Source organism: Silurus aristotelis, assembly GCF_946808225.1.
Source record: "Silurus aristotelis genome assembly, chromosome: 10".
Lineage (NCBI taxonomy): Eukaryota > Metazoa > Chordata > Actinopteri > Siluriformes > Siluridae > Silurus > Silurus aristotelis.
The window spans coordinates 13,847,703-13,863,643 of record NC_139583.1 but is presented as its reverse complement, the minus strand read 5'-3'; the positions used below and the strand labels follow the sequence as shown (position 1 = coordinate 13,863,643).

The 15,941-nt window shown below is 36.8% G+C and overlaps 2 protein-coding genes and 1 long non-coding RNA gene across 3 annotated transcripts in view; 2 read left to right on the top strand and 1 right to left on the bottom strand.

The window, feature by feature from the left end:
- The first annotated feature begins 714 nt into the window (after positions 1 to 714).
- Positions 715 to 7,599, top strand: aagab (alpha and gamma adaptin binding protein). The gene is made up of 10 exons (XM_083552137.1): positions 715 to 941; positions 2,764 to 2,954; positions 3,032 to 3,128; positions 5,247 to 5,336; positions 5,655 to 5,738; positions 5,851 to 5,930; positions 6,033 to 6,120; positions 6,563 to 6,667; positions 6,755 to 6,804; positions 6,899 to 7,599. Exons 1-10 carry the CDS (start codon positions 848 to 850, stop codon positions 6,974 to 6,976), a joined length of 957 nt encoding a protein of 318 aa, XP_083408263.1. The 5' UTR covers positions 715 to 847; the 3' UTR covers positions 6,977 to 7,599.
- Positions 7,600 to 7,995: 396 nt separating this feature from the next.
- On the top strand, positions 7,996 to 8,817 carry LOC310732016. The gene is made up of 2 exons (XR_014535335.1): positions 7,996 to 8,389; positions 8,484 to 8,817. It is a non-coding gene; the product is annotated as an uncharacterized lncRNA (long non-coding RNA).
- Positions 8,564 to 15,941, bottom strand: part of smad3b (SMAD family member 3b) — a 28,520-nt gene continuing 21,142 nt past the window's right edge. Inside the window, exon 9 of the mRNA XM_083552113.1 lies at positions 8,564 to 11,940. Within this exon, the coding sequence (XP_083408239.1) occupies positions 11,817 to 11,940 (124 nt within the window). The 3' untranslated portion in view covers positions 8,564 to 11,816. The remainder of the gene's footprint in view (positions 11,941 to 15,941) is intronic.

Below are 15,941 nucleotides of genomic sequence, written 5' to 3'. Positions count from 1 at the left end.
ATTTGTATTCAATGTAACCGTATAAAGTGTGGTAATTTCCTTTTTTTTATTTACTTTGTCCATTTAATTTCATGCAACAACAGAAAGAAAACATAAACCTAAACTGTTTTTAATTTTTAATTTTTTTTATTTTTTTTTTATTTGTACTTATTTAAACATTTTATATATATTGTTTTAGGCTTAAATTTGCTGATCAGGGGTAAACTTATATAGACTGGTGTATGCGTTTAACATTTTAATTCATAATCTTTGACTTTGTAAAGCTGGTTTAGGACAATGTCCAAAGAAAGGTCAAAATAGTACGCTCAAAAAACGGCGGAATGTGTTTGCACTATCGGATACATACTTTTTTTTTATTAAAAAAAAGAAAATGGAAAAAATGTATTAATACAATGATATGATGATATAATATACGTATTAGAAAATACAAAAAAAGAGGTTGCTTACAAATAATGAGGGTAGCATATAAAATAAAATCTATCCAATAAAAACAAAATTTGATACACCAGTTTTGTGCTTCAACTACTTTCTTGTAATATTTAAAAGAGACAAAATTAGGTTATACTACCTGGAAATAATTAAATTATAAAATAAAATAATTAAATTATATTAAAATATTAATTTCCTTCTTTTCCCTCATTAATACTAAACGCACTCGGACGTGGCTATTATGTATGACGCCCATTCGGAAGTACCTACGTACGTATCTACGTCATGACGTCCTAGCACGTTAATGCGGAAGTTCGCGGTTGAGGTTGGAGCTGAGAGACTCAGAGAGAAAGAGAGAGAGCACTATTTATTATTAGCGCATTTATATTAGCTTACTAGCCCTCAACTCCACTGAAACATGTCAGAGGAAAAGGATGACGGAGAAACGACACTACCATGTGTTCTAATAACAAGCTGTGACCCGGAGTTTAAGGAAGAGGAGCTTGTCAGGCGTAAGTAAAGAAGTGAATGAAACCAGCTAGCAGATTGGTTTGGGAGTGAGTTAGCATAACTGATGTGGGTTAGTAGCTAGTTAAGCTAGTTAACCTAAGTCAGCTAGGTTGTATAGATTTCTCTGGAAAAAAAATGCAACCCATAAGCATTTTATGGAAATTATCCATTAGTTTCCTTCTCTGAATGTGTGTGAAGTGCATGGCAACCATTTAGCGTTTCCAATCAGATGATAATTATATTGTAACGTTAGATATACAAATTTTTTTTAAATCATTTATTTCTTACCAAAAAGCCTTAAGAACTAAGGTGGCATTGCTTCTTTAAGTGGCCGGGATGGATGTGTGTTTACTCATAGACTTGTGCCCTGCACGAGCACGTGACTCCAACATCAGAGTGCAACAATTCAATTTCAATAAAGAGGTTATTTATATAAAAGTTAAATTTATATGCTATTGCCTATAAGTTTGTCTGTCATAAGCAAGCCAGTGTCGACAGAAGCACGGAAAAACCCCTTCAGGTGCTTGGAGAAAGAAACCTTGAGATGAACCAGAGTCAAAAGGGAACCCATCCTTATCTGAGTGTCACCGAATGTCTATTTATTATGGTTTCTTCATTGTTGACTGTACGGTTCACTGATGGGTGCTTAAATGCAGAACTGTTTATGCAAACTGAAGTCCTAAGCCATAATCACAGACAGCTCATCTTCATTTCAGTCCAGATCCATGCGCATAGTTCTGAAGTTGCTCAGGGACTTCATGGATCTTTAGGAACCATCATCATCTCTAATTGAAGAGAACTCAATCCAGAAGCAGGGTGACCGTATCAATCGGGCAGGTCTGAAAAGAAAAAATGGACAGGAATCCTGGTTTCTGGTACCTCAAGACCATTAGAGGTGTAATTCATGTCTTATGTTGTAGATGAGAGGAAATCAGGATATAATGTATATGCACATCCCTACAGTTCACATACGGAGATTTAGTCAACTCTTCAGAACTGTATGAAGTATTTGGAAATAAACTCTCAGCCTTGCAGGTCATCTACATCATGCAGTGTCTAAGGAAGGCTAAAAAAAAAAAAAAAAAAATCACAGCTGATCCCAGTCACCCAGCACACAACCTGTTCAACAAACTGCCATCAGGCAGGTGCTACCGGCCTGCTGCTGAAGAATAGTTTTTCCTTCAGTCTATTAGAATCCTCAACAAACTGTAATACATTCTCACTGCACACCACAACTGCCAACTGACTCTGTTATACATTTTATTCAAATTTGTTTAACATACTGGGACTGCACAATTCTTTATTCTCAGAACTCTCAATAACATTGCACTGTACTTTTGCACCTTACCTGCACGTATCTTTGTGTATTTTTTTGCACACCAGATATATACATTCTACATTCTCCTCTGCCTTCCATATTTATTTATTTTTTTACACAAGAATAGCTAATGCTAATATGTCATATATGTAAATACTCATATCATTCATTTAATATATAAATATACACAGACACCCCTGCACACACTTGTAAATAATAAAAAAAAAAATCCTTTTCCTTTGTTTAATATTTAATATTGCTAATATTTTGCCTGAAGCCTCACTTAAGAATTTAATTGTAAAAACTGTTACTGACGATCTGTACATGACAAATAAAACCTTAAACCCTGAAGTTCAGCTTAATGGCCAGCAGTAGGCAGTGTTTAACTGCTCATAGCTTAATACAGGTTCAGCTGGCAATAATATTCTTTATTGTTTTTTTCTTTGACATTGCTTATGTATGTTACTTATTAATTAACCCGGTCATTTTCGTATGCTTGTTACTAGAGATCTTAGGTGCATCGTCATTACCAGAACCAACTAAAAAAGAGGATGTGGTGGTTTGGTATCCATGGACAATCAACAACAAATACTACACGGCAGATGTCAGCTTTTGTGTCGTTCCAAGTCCTTTTAACATGACTTCAGAAGTCGCCCAGTCCACGCAGGCTTTTATTGTCTACTTTGACAGTAAAACTGTGAGTGATTAATTCTAAAATTTGTGTTATAGCTAAGCATTGGTTTCTGGTACTCTCTGAATCTTTTTACATTACAGAAAGATGGTCTTATTGCTCTCACTCCGTGGGTTGCACTGGTGGAGGAACTGGCTCCTGAGGTGCTCATCTTGGTGTGTGACCATGTTTGTGAAAATGGTAAGTGTGAGAGATTTTTTGTCTAAAACAGATAGCTATTTATTTCAATCGGATTTTCTTAAAAGATTTGGTTATTTTTTTGCAGTACATACATACACCAATTCACCTAATCTATCATTAGATTTAGATTTGATTATGGTTATTTCTATCTATGGAATCATACTTGATAGAGCATGGAATGCAATAAGCAATGCACTGGTGAAGCGAATGTTTTCAAAACAGGTGTGAAAGTACATACAAGTCAAGTCAAGAGGCTTTTATTGTAATTTCTACTATACACAGTGGTACACAGTACACAGTAAAAACGAGACAACGTTCCTCCAGAACCCTGGTGCTACACTAAACAACAACATAGAGCTACAAACACAACACAAGCTACATAAAGTGCATTGAGTGCAACCTAGTGCAAACAGTGCAGACGACAAACAGTGCAGACAGACAACACAAGACAAGACACAAAACCCAATATAGCGCCGACCAGTAAACCTACTGTATACTTTGATTATACATTACTGTGCGAGGAGAACTGTAAAAACTATAGCCGGGAGTGAATATAAACAGACACAATGTAGTGCAAAAAACAGCAGCAGCCAAGAGGTGCAAAAGAAACATCCAGTTGTGTACAAAAGGTCAAACCCATAAATATTGCAAATTGAATAACTTATTGTGAGTAAGGAAGGAAGAGGAAGTCATTCAGACTTACTTATTAACACCATTTCTTTTTTTTTATTTGTTCAGTTTTTAAAGTATCAAATAACCAGCAACCCTGCAATAAATATTTTGGTCAAGGGTTAAGAAAATAACAGCACAAAGCTTCCTTATTTTTTTACTGTTTAACACAGCTGGAAACACTTGTACAGAGATCAGGCATTACAACCACATCATATTGTATGTCATATATCAGTTTTTTATTCACATAGACAGGCTCTTTGATTCAAAAATTTACATTTGCTGCATTTAGCAGAGGCCCTTATCCAGGCGACGTACAAAAGTGCTTCGAGTCTCTAGCAATAAATAAATCTACACTGGTACGCAAGATTACAAACTTAATATAAATATAACTCTTGAATTCTACAAAGCAAACTTGGAAAGTGCTAATTTAAGTGTTTCAGGAAGAGGTAGGTCTTCAATCGCCACTTGAAGATAGTCAGGGACTCTTCCTCGGACATCTAGGGGAAGTTCATTCCACCACCTTGGTGAAGAGCCTTGAAGTATACTTACCTCTCATTCTGAGAGAAGGTGATACCAGTCGAGCAGTGCTGGAGGATCTCAGACAGCGTGGTACAGTGTGAGGTGTGATGAGGTCCCTGAGGTAAGATGGCGCTGGTCCATTTTTGGCCATGTAGGCAAGCATCAGTGTTTTGAATCTGATACGTGCAGCTACTGGACGACAGTGAAGGGATCATCTGCATAGCAGTGGTAAGAAAACCCATGTAAGGATATGACTTCACCAATGGAGTGGGTATAGAGGGAGAAAGGGAGGGGACCAAGTACCGAGCCTTGTGGGACACCAGTCTGCACGGGGCAGATGTGGATTCTTTCCATGTTACCTGGTATGAGCGACCTTCCAGGTAGGAAGCAAATCATTCCTATGCTGTTTCGCGGATACAGAAGCTCTTGAGGGTTGACAAAAGAGTCTTGTGGTTGACTGTGTCAAATGCTGCTGAAAGGTCCAGGAAGATAAGTACAGATGACCGCTTGGCTGACCGAGCAGCATGCAGTTTCTCAGAAACAGCCAAAAGGGCCGTCTCTGTGGAATGTGCCACTTTGAACCCAGACTGGTTCGGATCATGGAGGTTGTTCTGTGAGAGATAGACAGACAGTTGGTTAAAAACAGTGCATTTCAGAGATTTAGAAAGAAAGGAGAGAAGTGATACCGGTCTGTATTTGTTGATGTCTAATGGATCCAGAGCAGGTTTTTTTAAGATGAAGAAACCTGTTGTGTGCATGCTTTTTTCTTTGTCAAGTGAAGAGCTAATTTCTATAAAACATTTTAATCTAGATCATCTCATTAACCTGATTAGGTTTATAACAGGCCATCATTGGTTACATTTAATAAATTGGCCAAAGAGAGTAGGTATATCTAATAAAGTGGTGTCTTTCTGTGCTATGTTACAGGTGTAAACAGACAAGACGCTCAGCAGTGGTGTCTGGCTCATGCATTTGAACTGGTGGAGCTCAACCCTGAGGAGCTGCCTGATGAGGATGGTGAGACTCATGAAATATGTTCAGTGTGTACTGTAAGCACTATATTTATTGACTTCTATATTTCTATATTTATTTAGCTTTTTTCTGGTAAAGGTGATCAGCTTTTCAATAGCTGAGATGAAAAAAAAGGATGTTGTTTTATTTCAGTTTAGGAAATATTTATTAAAATATTTAGCGTTTACATTTGTCCGTTTTAAGTTTTGCACGGTATCGAATCAAATCAGCCCATTTTAGCCGCACCAAACTAAACAATTAAGAAAACATTTCGTCACGCAGAGAAACACGTTTGTCTGACATTGTGTGTAAATGATGCTTCAGATGACTTTCCAGAGTCCACAGGAGTGAAGAGGATCATTCAGGCTCTCAATGCTAATGTGTGGTCCAGTGTGGAGATGAAGGATGGTGAGGTTTAGATAGTAATTCTGTCATAAATGTAACAACCTGTACATGACAGTTCACTTGTTAAAAACACTTTTACGTCTAAACGTTATTTTTTATTTATTTATTTTTTTAGAACACAATCAGGGATTTGGTTTGATGAGTAGTTTGGTTGCATCTCGTCACAACAACCCACGATCTAAAGCGGAAACGCAGGTCAGACTCCACCCCATGCCGCTGTAGACAGTAAAAAGTTGTGAAAATGTAAATATATTGTATAAATATTGTTCTTATTTTGCTCTGAATTTGTTTTTATAGTGCAAGTCTGAAAGTGCAGAAGAGACCACAGACGCAGAGACGACAGGAAGCTTTCAGAATAGTACAGAGGAAGTCGACTCTGTAGTAGGTGAGCGCATATGCACGTTATATCAATAAACACCTGCTTTATATATTGAAATATATATATATATATATATATATATATATATATATATATATATATATATATATATATATATATATATATATATATATAGAAAGAGAGAGAGAGAGAGAGAGAGGGAGAGAAAAAGAGATACACACATGCAGTGGGGCAAAAAAGTATTTAGTCTTGCACTAATTGTGCAAGTTCTCCCACTTAAAAAGATGAGAGAGGCCTGTAATTTTCATCATAGGTACACCTCAACTATAAGAGACAAAATGAGGAATAAAAATCCAGAAAATCACATTGTCTAATTTTAAAATAATTTATTTGCGAATTATATATACATTATATAAAAATTTTATAAATTTCTATAAAAAAAATTTTATAGATATATTTTTTAAATAATTTTTTTTCCTCTGTTTAGACCCGATGACTAACATGGACATTCAGGAGTTAGCCAACCTCACAGCTGGAGATGCAGATGTGGATAACTTTGAGCGTCTCTTTACGAAACTGAAAGAGATGAAAGGTGAGGGAGCAAATAGATTTTGCATATTGTCTTAGAATTTATACTGAAATCACTTGTTCCAATGTGTTATTTTCCCCTTTGCTATAGATAAAGCTTCTTCAATGCCACATGAGCAAAGGAAGGTGCATGCAGAAAAGGTGAGGTGATGTATAAATAGATAGAATTCATAGCCCACACAACAATAAGCTCCTGGAAAGTTGTTCATGTAATTTGATATGGCAATTCTTTCAGGTCGCCAAAGCATTTTGGATGGCAATCGGCGGGGACCAGGACGAGATTGATGGGTTGTCTTCAGGAGAGGAGAGCTAAACCAGAATTCCAGTCCACAGCACCAGTCTTCTGCCCTCAATTCTCCAGCACTGCCGTGCGATTCCCAGCCTCACTCTTTAGTACCGGGCTCGGGCATAAACAAATACCGTGTGTGCAAGTTAGAATGAGAGATGCAGAAAGGTTTCTCATGGTAGTCTGGATCTTCCTGCTGGAACACCAGCACCAATCAAGTGCACAGCCATTATAAGCTGCTGGTTTTTAAAACATTATAAACGTAAGTTTGGAGAGGGTAAAGCAGCTAAGCGATTACCCAAAACAACAATGGAGTGCATCTAAACAAAGACCTTTAAGTCCATCTAAGGATTTTATTTTTGCTCAAAAGAGTGTGTGTGTGCGTGTGTGTACGTACATGTGTACAGGCTCTCTTTTGTTATGAGAGCAGATGATTATTAGGTTGTTTTTAAACAGTCAGGTTGTTCCTAATTTTGTCCAGTATATAAAAGGTCATAATTATGGATAACGCAGTGTGGTTTCTTGTTTTGCCATTTAGATAATTTGTCAAAATACCTATGCATTTCAATAGTCACAATCTAACTGAGCGCCACTGTTAATTAACATTTCTGACATAAAATGCTTATATATTAAATTTCTTTTATCATCAATGACTGAAGCATTTGTGAAAAAGAATATAATTATATACACACATATATACAGAAAATTAACACAGAAATATACACAGTTTTTATCTTAGGTTTATTTTAACAGAAAGACAGAGAATATTAAAAATAATCCATTAAAAAACATTTTAAAAAGGTTACAAATTAATTTGTACTTGATCGAGTGAAATAAGTATTTAATCCCCTAACAACCAGCAAGAATTCTGACTCTCACACACCCAAATTAGTCCTGTACCTTTAAGAAAGTACTTCTAATATTAACTCGTGAGCTGTAAAAAAGACCAGTCACAGAATCACCCTCTTCTATTCAAACCTCTCCACCACCATGGGCAAGACCAAAGAGCCATCGAAAGACATCAGGGACAAGACTGTAGACCTTGTGCAGGTCTACAGTCTTGTCCCTGACGTCCTTTGACCGCTCTTAGGTCTTGCTCATGGTGGTGGAGAGGTTTGAATGGAAGAGGGTGATTCTGTGACTGGTGTCTTTTATACACATAATGAGCTAATGTTAGAAGTACTTTCTTAAAGGTACAGGACTGATCTGGGTGTGTGGGAATCAGAATTCCTGCTGGTTGGTTGGGGATCAAATACATATTTCACACTTAATATTCTTTGTTTTTGTCAAAACAAACCTACCATAAAAATTCTAGACTGTTAATTTATTTATAAGAGGTACATTTACAAAATCAAAAACAGGTGATCAACTAATCATTTACCTGCACTGTGTGTGTGTGTGTCTATCTATATCTAATAATTTTCTCTGTCTCACACACACGTGTGTGTGTGTGTGTGTGTGTGTGTGTGTGTGTATGTATATATATATATATAGAGAGAGAGAGAGAGAGAGAGAGAGAGAGAGAGAGAGAGAGAGATACAAAATATATTTTTAATACACTTTTTTAAATCATATTTTAAAAAGTACAAGATACAAAAAGAAATCATAAATCTCATTTAAAATACATTTTATTACAAATCTGTGAATACCAAAATGAAGAGATATAAGAACAGCTTAAACAGTTAATGTGAGGAAACTATGTAGGTACAGTAGCAGGGAAAGCACATTAAAGGCTAACAAAAAACTAAGCAACATCTGAAAATTACATAGGGGTAGTTACTAAGTATTGAAACCATAAGACAGAAACCGATTTACATTTGCCTCACATAATGAGTGCATGAATAAGAGCATGATACTACAAAGCGGTATTTCAATTTGAAAAAAACTGACAAGAATCATGACCCTATGTGGACACTGCTGACACAGTCACAGGAGGAGATGCAGCAGGGTCCACAGCACTTGATGCTCAGTTAAGGGTTCTATTTTAAGAGATCAAACCACAGGGATCAACAATTGTGTAAATGCAGTTCCTTATGACTTCATTGTTGACTCATTTTTCATAAAGTTGTAAGAGGAACCACGTGAGCAATATTTCACCGTGTAATCGCCTAAGCTATCAGCAGGAGGCAGCTGCAGTCTAAAGTGTGCCTGCTCAACCAAAGTGCAACTATTGAGGTTTGTTGAAAATTCAAGAATTGAAAGACCATGCAATGAATCAAAAGAACCCAGTCAGTGTAATTATATAAGCATGATCTTTAGACCGCATGCAGAATAATACTTCTAACTTACTGACAGGACCTGAGAGAAAAACTAAATCCAGCAATAAGAGCAGAGCTTCCAATGTGACAATTCAACCTCTGTAGAAAGTGAGAGCACATCCACCAGGAGCTGCCAGCAGTGTTTTCCCTCACCCTAAAATTCCTTTAGAAACACAATTTACAATAGGCTATGCATTTTCTTTGACATAAAAACAGCTGGCAGTGACAAAGAATTGTCTATATAGAAATGTGCATGTAACATTTTTCTTTTAAGTGGCCAGATGGTCCTGAGTTTGAATCCTGTTTAATGTGCCATACGTGTGAGTGAATTAACTCCACAAGTAACTGTGGTGCACCCATTGGATGTGAAAGTGTACATATAGTAAGAGCTTCTACCCCCCAGCATCCATTCGTGTTTTTATTAAGCTGGTTTTATCTCATGTGTCAAAGTACAAAATCTTCACATGGGATTGGCCTTCTCTTTTATCTTTTATATCTACATATAATATGTAAGCTCAAAGATGAAGGCATTAGAGGGCAATGAGCTCGGATCATCATACTTAAATCCATGATGCAGTCACACAAAAGCAACTTAGGTCACAACTAGTAAACCACGAGGTTCACAATTCTGACCAAAACTATACTACATTGGATAGATTTAGCTGCTTTCTGAAATGTTTCTTGATTCATGAGGTTCAGTCAAGTGTAGACTGCAGCCACGAATTAGCAAAGTGAAAAGTAAAAAGAATTAAATAAATGTAAAGCAAGTGGGTCTGCGCTACTCATCGGAGCCCTTCTTACTGACACTGAGATTGCATATCAAATCACAGCAAAGAGTCACCGCTGCACTCTTCTGTGCGGTTATGCAAAAATGAGAATGGAAATTTAGTTTTGAGCTAAATGTATTTTTTTCTCTGCCAAAACAATGGATGCAGAGGCCACTGACAAAACTTCCAATTTCCAGCTCTGAAGAGGAAGATTTGTAGAATACTCTTTGATGGAGTAATAAGGACAAGTGCTTCACGTGTTTAATGGTGTGCTACACTGGACAAAGGTACCATAAAATGCACCATTTCAGTGTTTATGATCACAAACACAGGGCTTGTAACATCTTAAACAAGGCCGTCAAAATGACGCATAGACAACTATATCTTTTTCAGAACATTATTATAAGAACTTTTCCTATTCTGATCCTTTGAGCCATGCATAGCCCTTTTCCAGGTAAATTGCACTGTAACTTGCTATGGAGAACGAGTGAGAAAGCACTAGCTGGATTGTGAATGCAGTCTGCTTTCAGTGTTGAGTAACCTTATTTACTCAGAGCTCTGTTTTATATTGCTGAAGATCAGAAACTGTTCACATGCTCTGAAGATAAAGAGAGCGGGACGCAAGCTCTATGCCAAAGCGTGAGCAGACTATTTCACGGGTGTAGTAAAACAAGAATATTTCAAACATGATTTACCACAAAACAAAAAAATTATTACAGCTGCAAAACATCTGCATCTCTACAGAACAGCGAGTTTGAAAAAGTTCCTCACCGAATCCCAAATGTGGGGTTGGGGCACTAACACAATTCACCCACTTTTCCCCCCAACAAGCACAGCAGTAAATGTCAAACCTTTTTTTTTGAAGAAGTGTTACTGATTTCTACTTGGATATTTTTCGTGGAACCAGTGTTTAAAAAATAAAAACTAATAAAAACATAATGCAGCATCTGTATAGCAGAAAAAACTGCTCCAAGCCATAACATAGATCATAAATATATCTTTCAGACATCACATCTTGTACCAAGACGTGCTTTGTATCATCTTAAAAATAAACAGACAACTAGTTTTCATACTAAAAAAATAATAATAATAAAAAAGATAATCAGGTTAACAGGCACTGAAACATCCTATATATTTTGCTGAACAGCTGAGTGCATGTTGCCCTTAACGGCATGTGAACGCCAACACACCATGAAAGCACGACCTAGCGCCTGTTCACTTTAAAAACAGACAACAGCTAGGGTTGTGCTCCCACACAGCCACTTGAATGAAGGCGTGGGGATGCATTACTAACCCCTCTGAGGTCAAGGGGCAATGCAAATGCTCAATGCAAGTACAACAAACTGCTGGGCCTGAGAGAGATTCAGAGACTTTCTCCTAATTACATAGTGTTGCAGCTTTACGAGCACTGCAAGCTTTATGGATGTGAGTAATAATAAAAATCTAATTCACCAGTTATTTATCCATATACATCTCCAACGAAGGTTCAATACCTCAAGTTTTAAGCCAAGCTTAAAATTGAAGTATTTTCTAAAAAAAAAAAAGAATAATAATAATAAAAAAAACGAACAGACAAAATATATATATCTATCTTTGTATGACCAAAATAAATGTACACATAATGGACAGCTATACAAGCCATGCTGTATAGCAATCAGCAATAGAAAGTGCTCAAAACTCTGTGTGTGTAAATGACTGGACCTGCAAGCAGTGGAGTGATACTAAAAGGAAACTCTTGAGAGAATGTCTGTCTGTCTGTCTGTGTCCAGGATTCTCATGTTTTCTCAGTTAGTATACAGATGGGTGGTGGTTCCTGGTTGTAAAGCGAGTGGTGCTGGTCTTCTATGACACACTGGAGCAGCGGATGCTGGGTGAGCCCATCTGAGTGAGCACCTTGTCCAGCCATTGCAGGGGGCCGTTTAAGTGTAGCTCTATCCAACAGGGGGTGCTGGTTACAGTCTGGCGCCTACAGAGATAGAGAATCGGCGTAAGCAATATAATCTTTTATTGTAACTTTTGCACAAAAATGCTTTTGATTAGTTAAGGAATAACACGATTAAATATGCTATGCGTAGAAGCGGAGGCCTGTTGCGACTTGGAAGTGGTTCGTTTTACAGTATAACATGGTCTGAAGCATATTATTCTACTTCTTCAACACTGATATGCCATCAATTACAATGTTTTAATAAATTAAATTTTTAACAAACTTTTGAGGTGAAGGGTTTAAATTAACTTTCCATTAGACATTAAGATATTCTCTTAGTAGCCTGTGCTGCATTCTCTTAATATTAAGAAGACAAGACAAGTTACATTGAGCCTATAAATGCATAAAGCCATCTGTCTGAAGACTTTCCTGTTAGAAAACTTGGTTACAGACAATTATGTATCCATACATGGTACATAAATACAATATATTGTCAAAAGTATTCTGGCTTCACATGCAAATAAACGTGAGTAACAGCCGATTCCATAGGGTTTAATATGATGTTAACCCTATGCATCTATAACAGCTTCAAATCTTCTGGGAGGGCTTTCCACAAGGTGTAGAAGTGTGTTAATGGGAATTTTTGACTATTCTTTCAGAAGAATGTTGAACAGGAAGGCCTGAATCGCAGTCTCCGCCCTAATTCATCCCAAAGGTTTTTTATCAGGTTGAGGTTTAGGAAGCCAGTCCAGTTCTTCCACACCAAACTCACTCATCCATGTCTTTATAGACCTTGCTTTGTGCACTGGTGCGCAGTCATGTTGGAACAGGAACGGGCCATCCCCAAACTGTTCCCAAAAAAGTTGGGAGCATGAAATTGTCCAAATGTCTTGGAATGCTGATAGATTAAATAAAAAGGGGGAAAAGAGTAACCATGACTAACTATATACCATTCTAAAGGTCTAAGCCCCAAGCAGCGATTTCAGATCAGTGTTTTTCAATGAAAACCGTATAACGACTGTATTTGCTGAATTTGTGTAAGCAGTACACAACAACAAGCATTAAAAAAAATGCACTACTTGTATTATTATTGTAATAACGATTCACAAACGCATCCACTGCTGCTAATCCCAGTTTATTTGGAAAGATATGGGTCCAGTAAACAACATGCTGTAAAGCATTTCTCCTCCAACCAAACAATAGCGTTGTAATTTAGATGTTTATTCCTTTGTTTACGTCAAAGAACTTTAATTAATGTTTGTGTGTGTATATGTTTCGAAATGACATTCTGCATAAAAAAAACATCTTGCTGGTAAAAAAACAATTATAGATGGTAGAATATAGTGTTACAAAACAAATGAGACCACATACTTAAAAAAAAAAAAAAAAAAAAAAAAAAATATATATATATATATATATATATATATATATATATATATATATATATATAAAAATAACAGTAACAGAGGCAAGCTCTCGGGCTTGAGCATTCACTCATTTTGCAGGGGTTGTGACGTTTTTATTCTGCACCACCTTTTATTTCAAACCTTTTATTTCCTGAAGTAGCATTATGGAAACAAAATGATTGATGAAAAATGTAGCCAATAAGTGCAGGATTCTAACGATATACGGGAGGATTTTATTCCCCATGTGGGTGAGTCTTAGTTTTATTACTTTTTTCAAACTCTTAGTGCACAGTGACAAACCAGGAAGTGGATGCAGGTCTTGGTTCTGCTCAAACAGCTGTTTTCCGCTCATGCTAACTTGACTTTGTTTACAAAAAAAGAAAACAAAGAAAAAAATAAAGAGTAAAACAAGTTGTTTTATCTGAGATTTGCACAAAGCAGCAATGAGGAAAATATTCTTGGGGGCAAAGTAACAGCGACTTGGAAATCTGCATGGAGATGGAAAATCTGAGCCTATTTTACATCTGTAAGTTTCAATATTTCTCCTATTACAGTTTTATTGCTTGTTTGTTTTTATAAGATAAATGCTTATGTGTGTGTGTGTGTGTGTGTGTGTGTGTGTGTGTGTTTGTATAGTTGGGATTGGAATGGTCGCACATCAATATGAATGGTCATGACTGTAAAACAAAAGCTTGTCTGGCTACCTGGCGTTAATATGAATGCCAACTCAATATCAATATCCTAACATGTATAACAAAAGCCTTTAATGGTCAGCCATTCATCTTTATGCAGACTGTATGAATAGAATATGAATAGCCACCTTAGTTTAGCAGGTGGCTCTCAAACAAATAATGTTTGTAGGAATCTCATTTGTCAAGAAAATCTTCATAAAATATGAAATATAAACTCATGAGACATGTGGCTTTCAACCCAGTACTTTTCTGGATTTCTCCAGGACTGATTTCATGTATTTAAATATGAAATAAAAATAATGTTCAATGCAGGAAATGTATATCCATTGCACTTTATCATCTATAACGTATTATCTTTTTGAGCAATATCAGCTTTGATGATTGAGAGTCACAGTGTCTTATTTTCAAAATATATCTAAATTGTGTATGTAGCATATTTTTATCAGGAACTGTTAACATGTAATTTTAGGTAGGGCATTTCAGCTGTGAGTCCTAAAATTTGGGCTGGGTGGGGTGGTGAGGGGCCAACCAGACATAGTCTCCCATAAATGTTTGTAGGAATATTATTGTTTATGATATCTTCATTCAATTTAAAATATAAACGAATGAGACATGTGGCTTTTAAAACCCATTACTTATCTGCTCAATTACTGATTGCATGTATTTATATATAAAGAAACAAAAATTTCAATTCAGGAAATGTGTATTCATGGTAATTCATCATCTATAACTTTCTATAACATTTTTTTAATCAACTTTGAATAATGGACATGGAAGCTCAAAGTGTCGTCTTTTCAAAGATATTTAAATTGTGTATGCATTTATCAGAAACTGTAAACATTTAAAGTTAGGCATTTTCAGCTGTGAGTTCCAAAAGCTGTGGTGAAGGCTAACAGGTTAATAGTTCATTTCACTGGAACTAAGGGGCCGAGCCCAACTCCTGAAAAACAACCCCACATCATAATCCCCCCCTTCACCAAACTTTACACTTGTCACAATGCATTCAGACTCGTCCATCGGATTTGCCAGACAGTGAAGCGTGTTACGTCACTTCAGAAAACATGTCTCCAATGCTCTAGAGTCTAGTGGCGGTGTGCTTTACACTACTGCATCCGATACTTTACACTGCACTTGGTGATGTAAGGCTTGTATGCAGCTGCTCGACCATGGAAACCCATTTCGTGAAACTCTCAGCACACTGTTTTTGAGCTAATATGAAGGACACATGAAGTATGGAGGTCTGCAGCTATTGACTCTGCAGAAAGTTGGTGACCTCTGTGCACTATGTGTCTCAGCATCTGCTGACCCTCTCTGTGATTTTATGTGATTTTTAACACTTCGTGGCTAAATTGCTGTCATTCCCGATCGCTTCCACTTTGTTATAATACAACTAACAGTTAACTGTGGAATATTTAGTAGTGAGAAAATTTCACGACTGGACTTACTGAACAGGTGGCATCCTATCAAGGTACCACGCTGGAATTCACTGAGCTCCTGAGAGCGACCAATTCTTTCACAAAAGTTTGTAGAAGGGGTCTGCATGCCCAGGTGCATGATTTTATACACCTGTTACCATGGAAGTGATTGGAACACCTGAATTCAATTATTTGGATGGGTGAGTGAATACCTTTGGCAATATAGTGTGTTTGCTAATCTGTTTATTATTAACATTTAATGATGTGACGAGTCCACCTAGCATTTGCATTACAGACCGAACTACTGAAAGAGTCATGATGCACACCTCCTGTTTTAAAAACTTAGCTGCACTCTGGTACAAAAACAAGCATATCTTGCCAGGTCATAGTCAAACTTTTTACATCACTGTTTATGACTGATATGTAACAGGTTTTTCTGTATCTCACGTGCCATCCCGGTTAATGCCTCCTACACTCTCGCACCCACCTACTGCATTCCTCCCCTTTTAGACGAGGCTCTTCTGCTGCCT

Bases quoted from the DNA above. Each gene is read 5' to 3' on its own strand.
- aagab (XM_083552137.1), top strand. From the start codon at position 848: ATGTCAGAGGAAAAGGATGACGGAGAAACGACACTACCATGTGTTCTA. The intron at 2,955-3,031 runs GTGAGTGATTAA...TTTACATTACAG, and splicing joins TCTACTTTGACAGTAAAACT to AAAGATGGTCTTATTGCTCT. The intron at 6,121-6,562 runs GTGAGCGCATAT...TCCTCTGTTTAG, and splicing joins GGAAGTCGACTCTGTAGTAG to ACCCGATGACTAACATGGAC.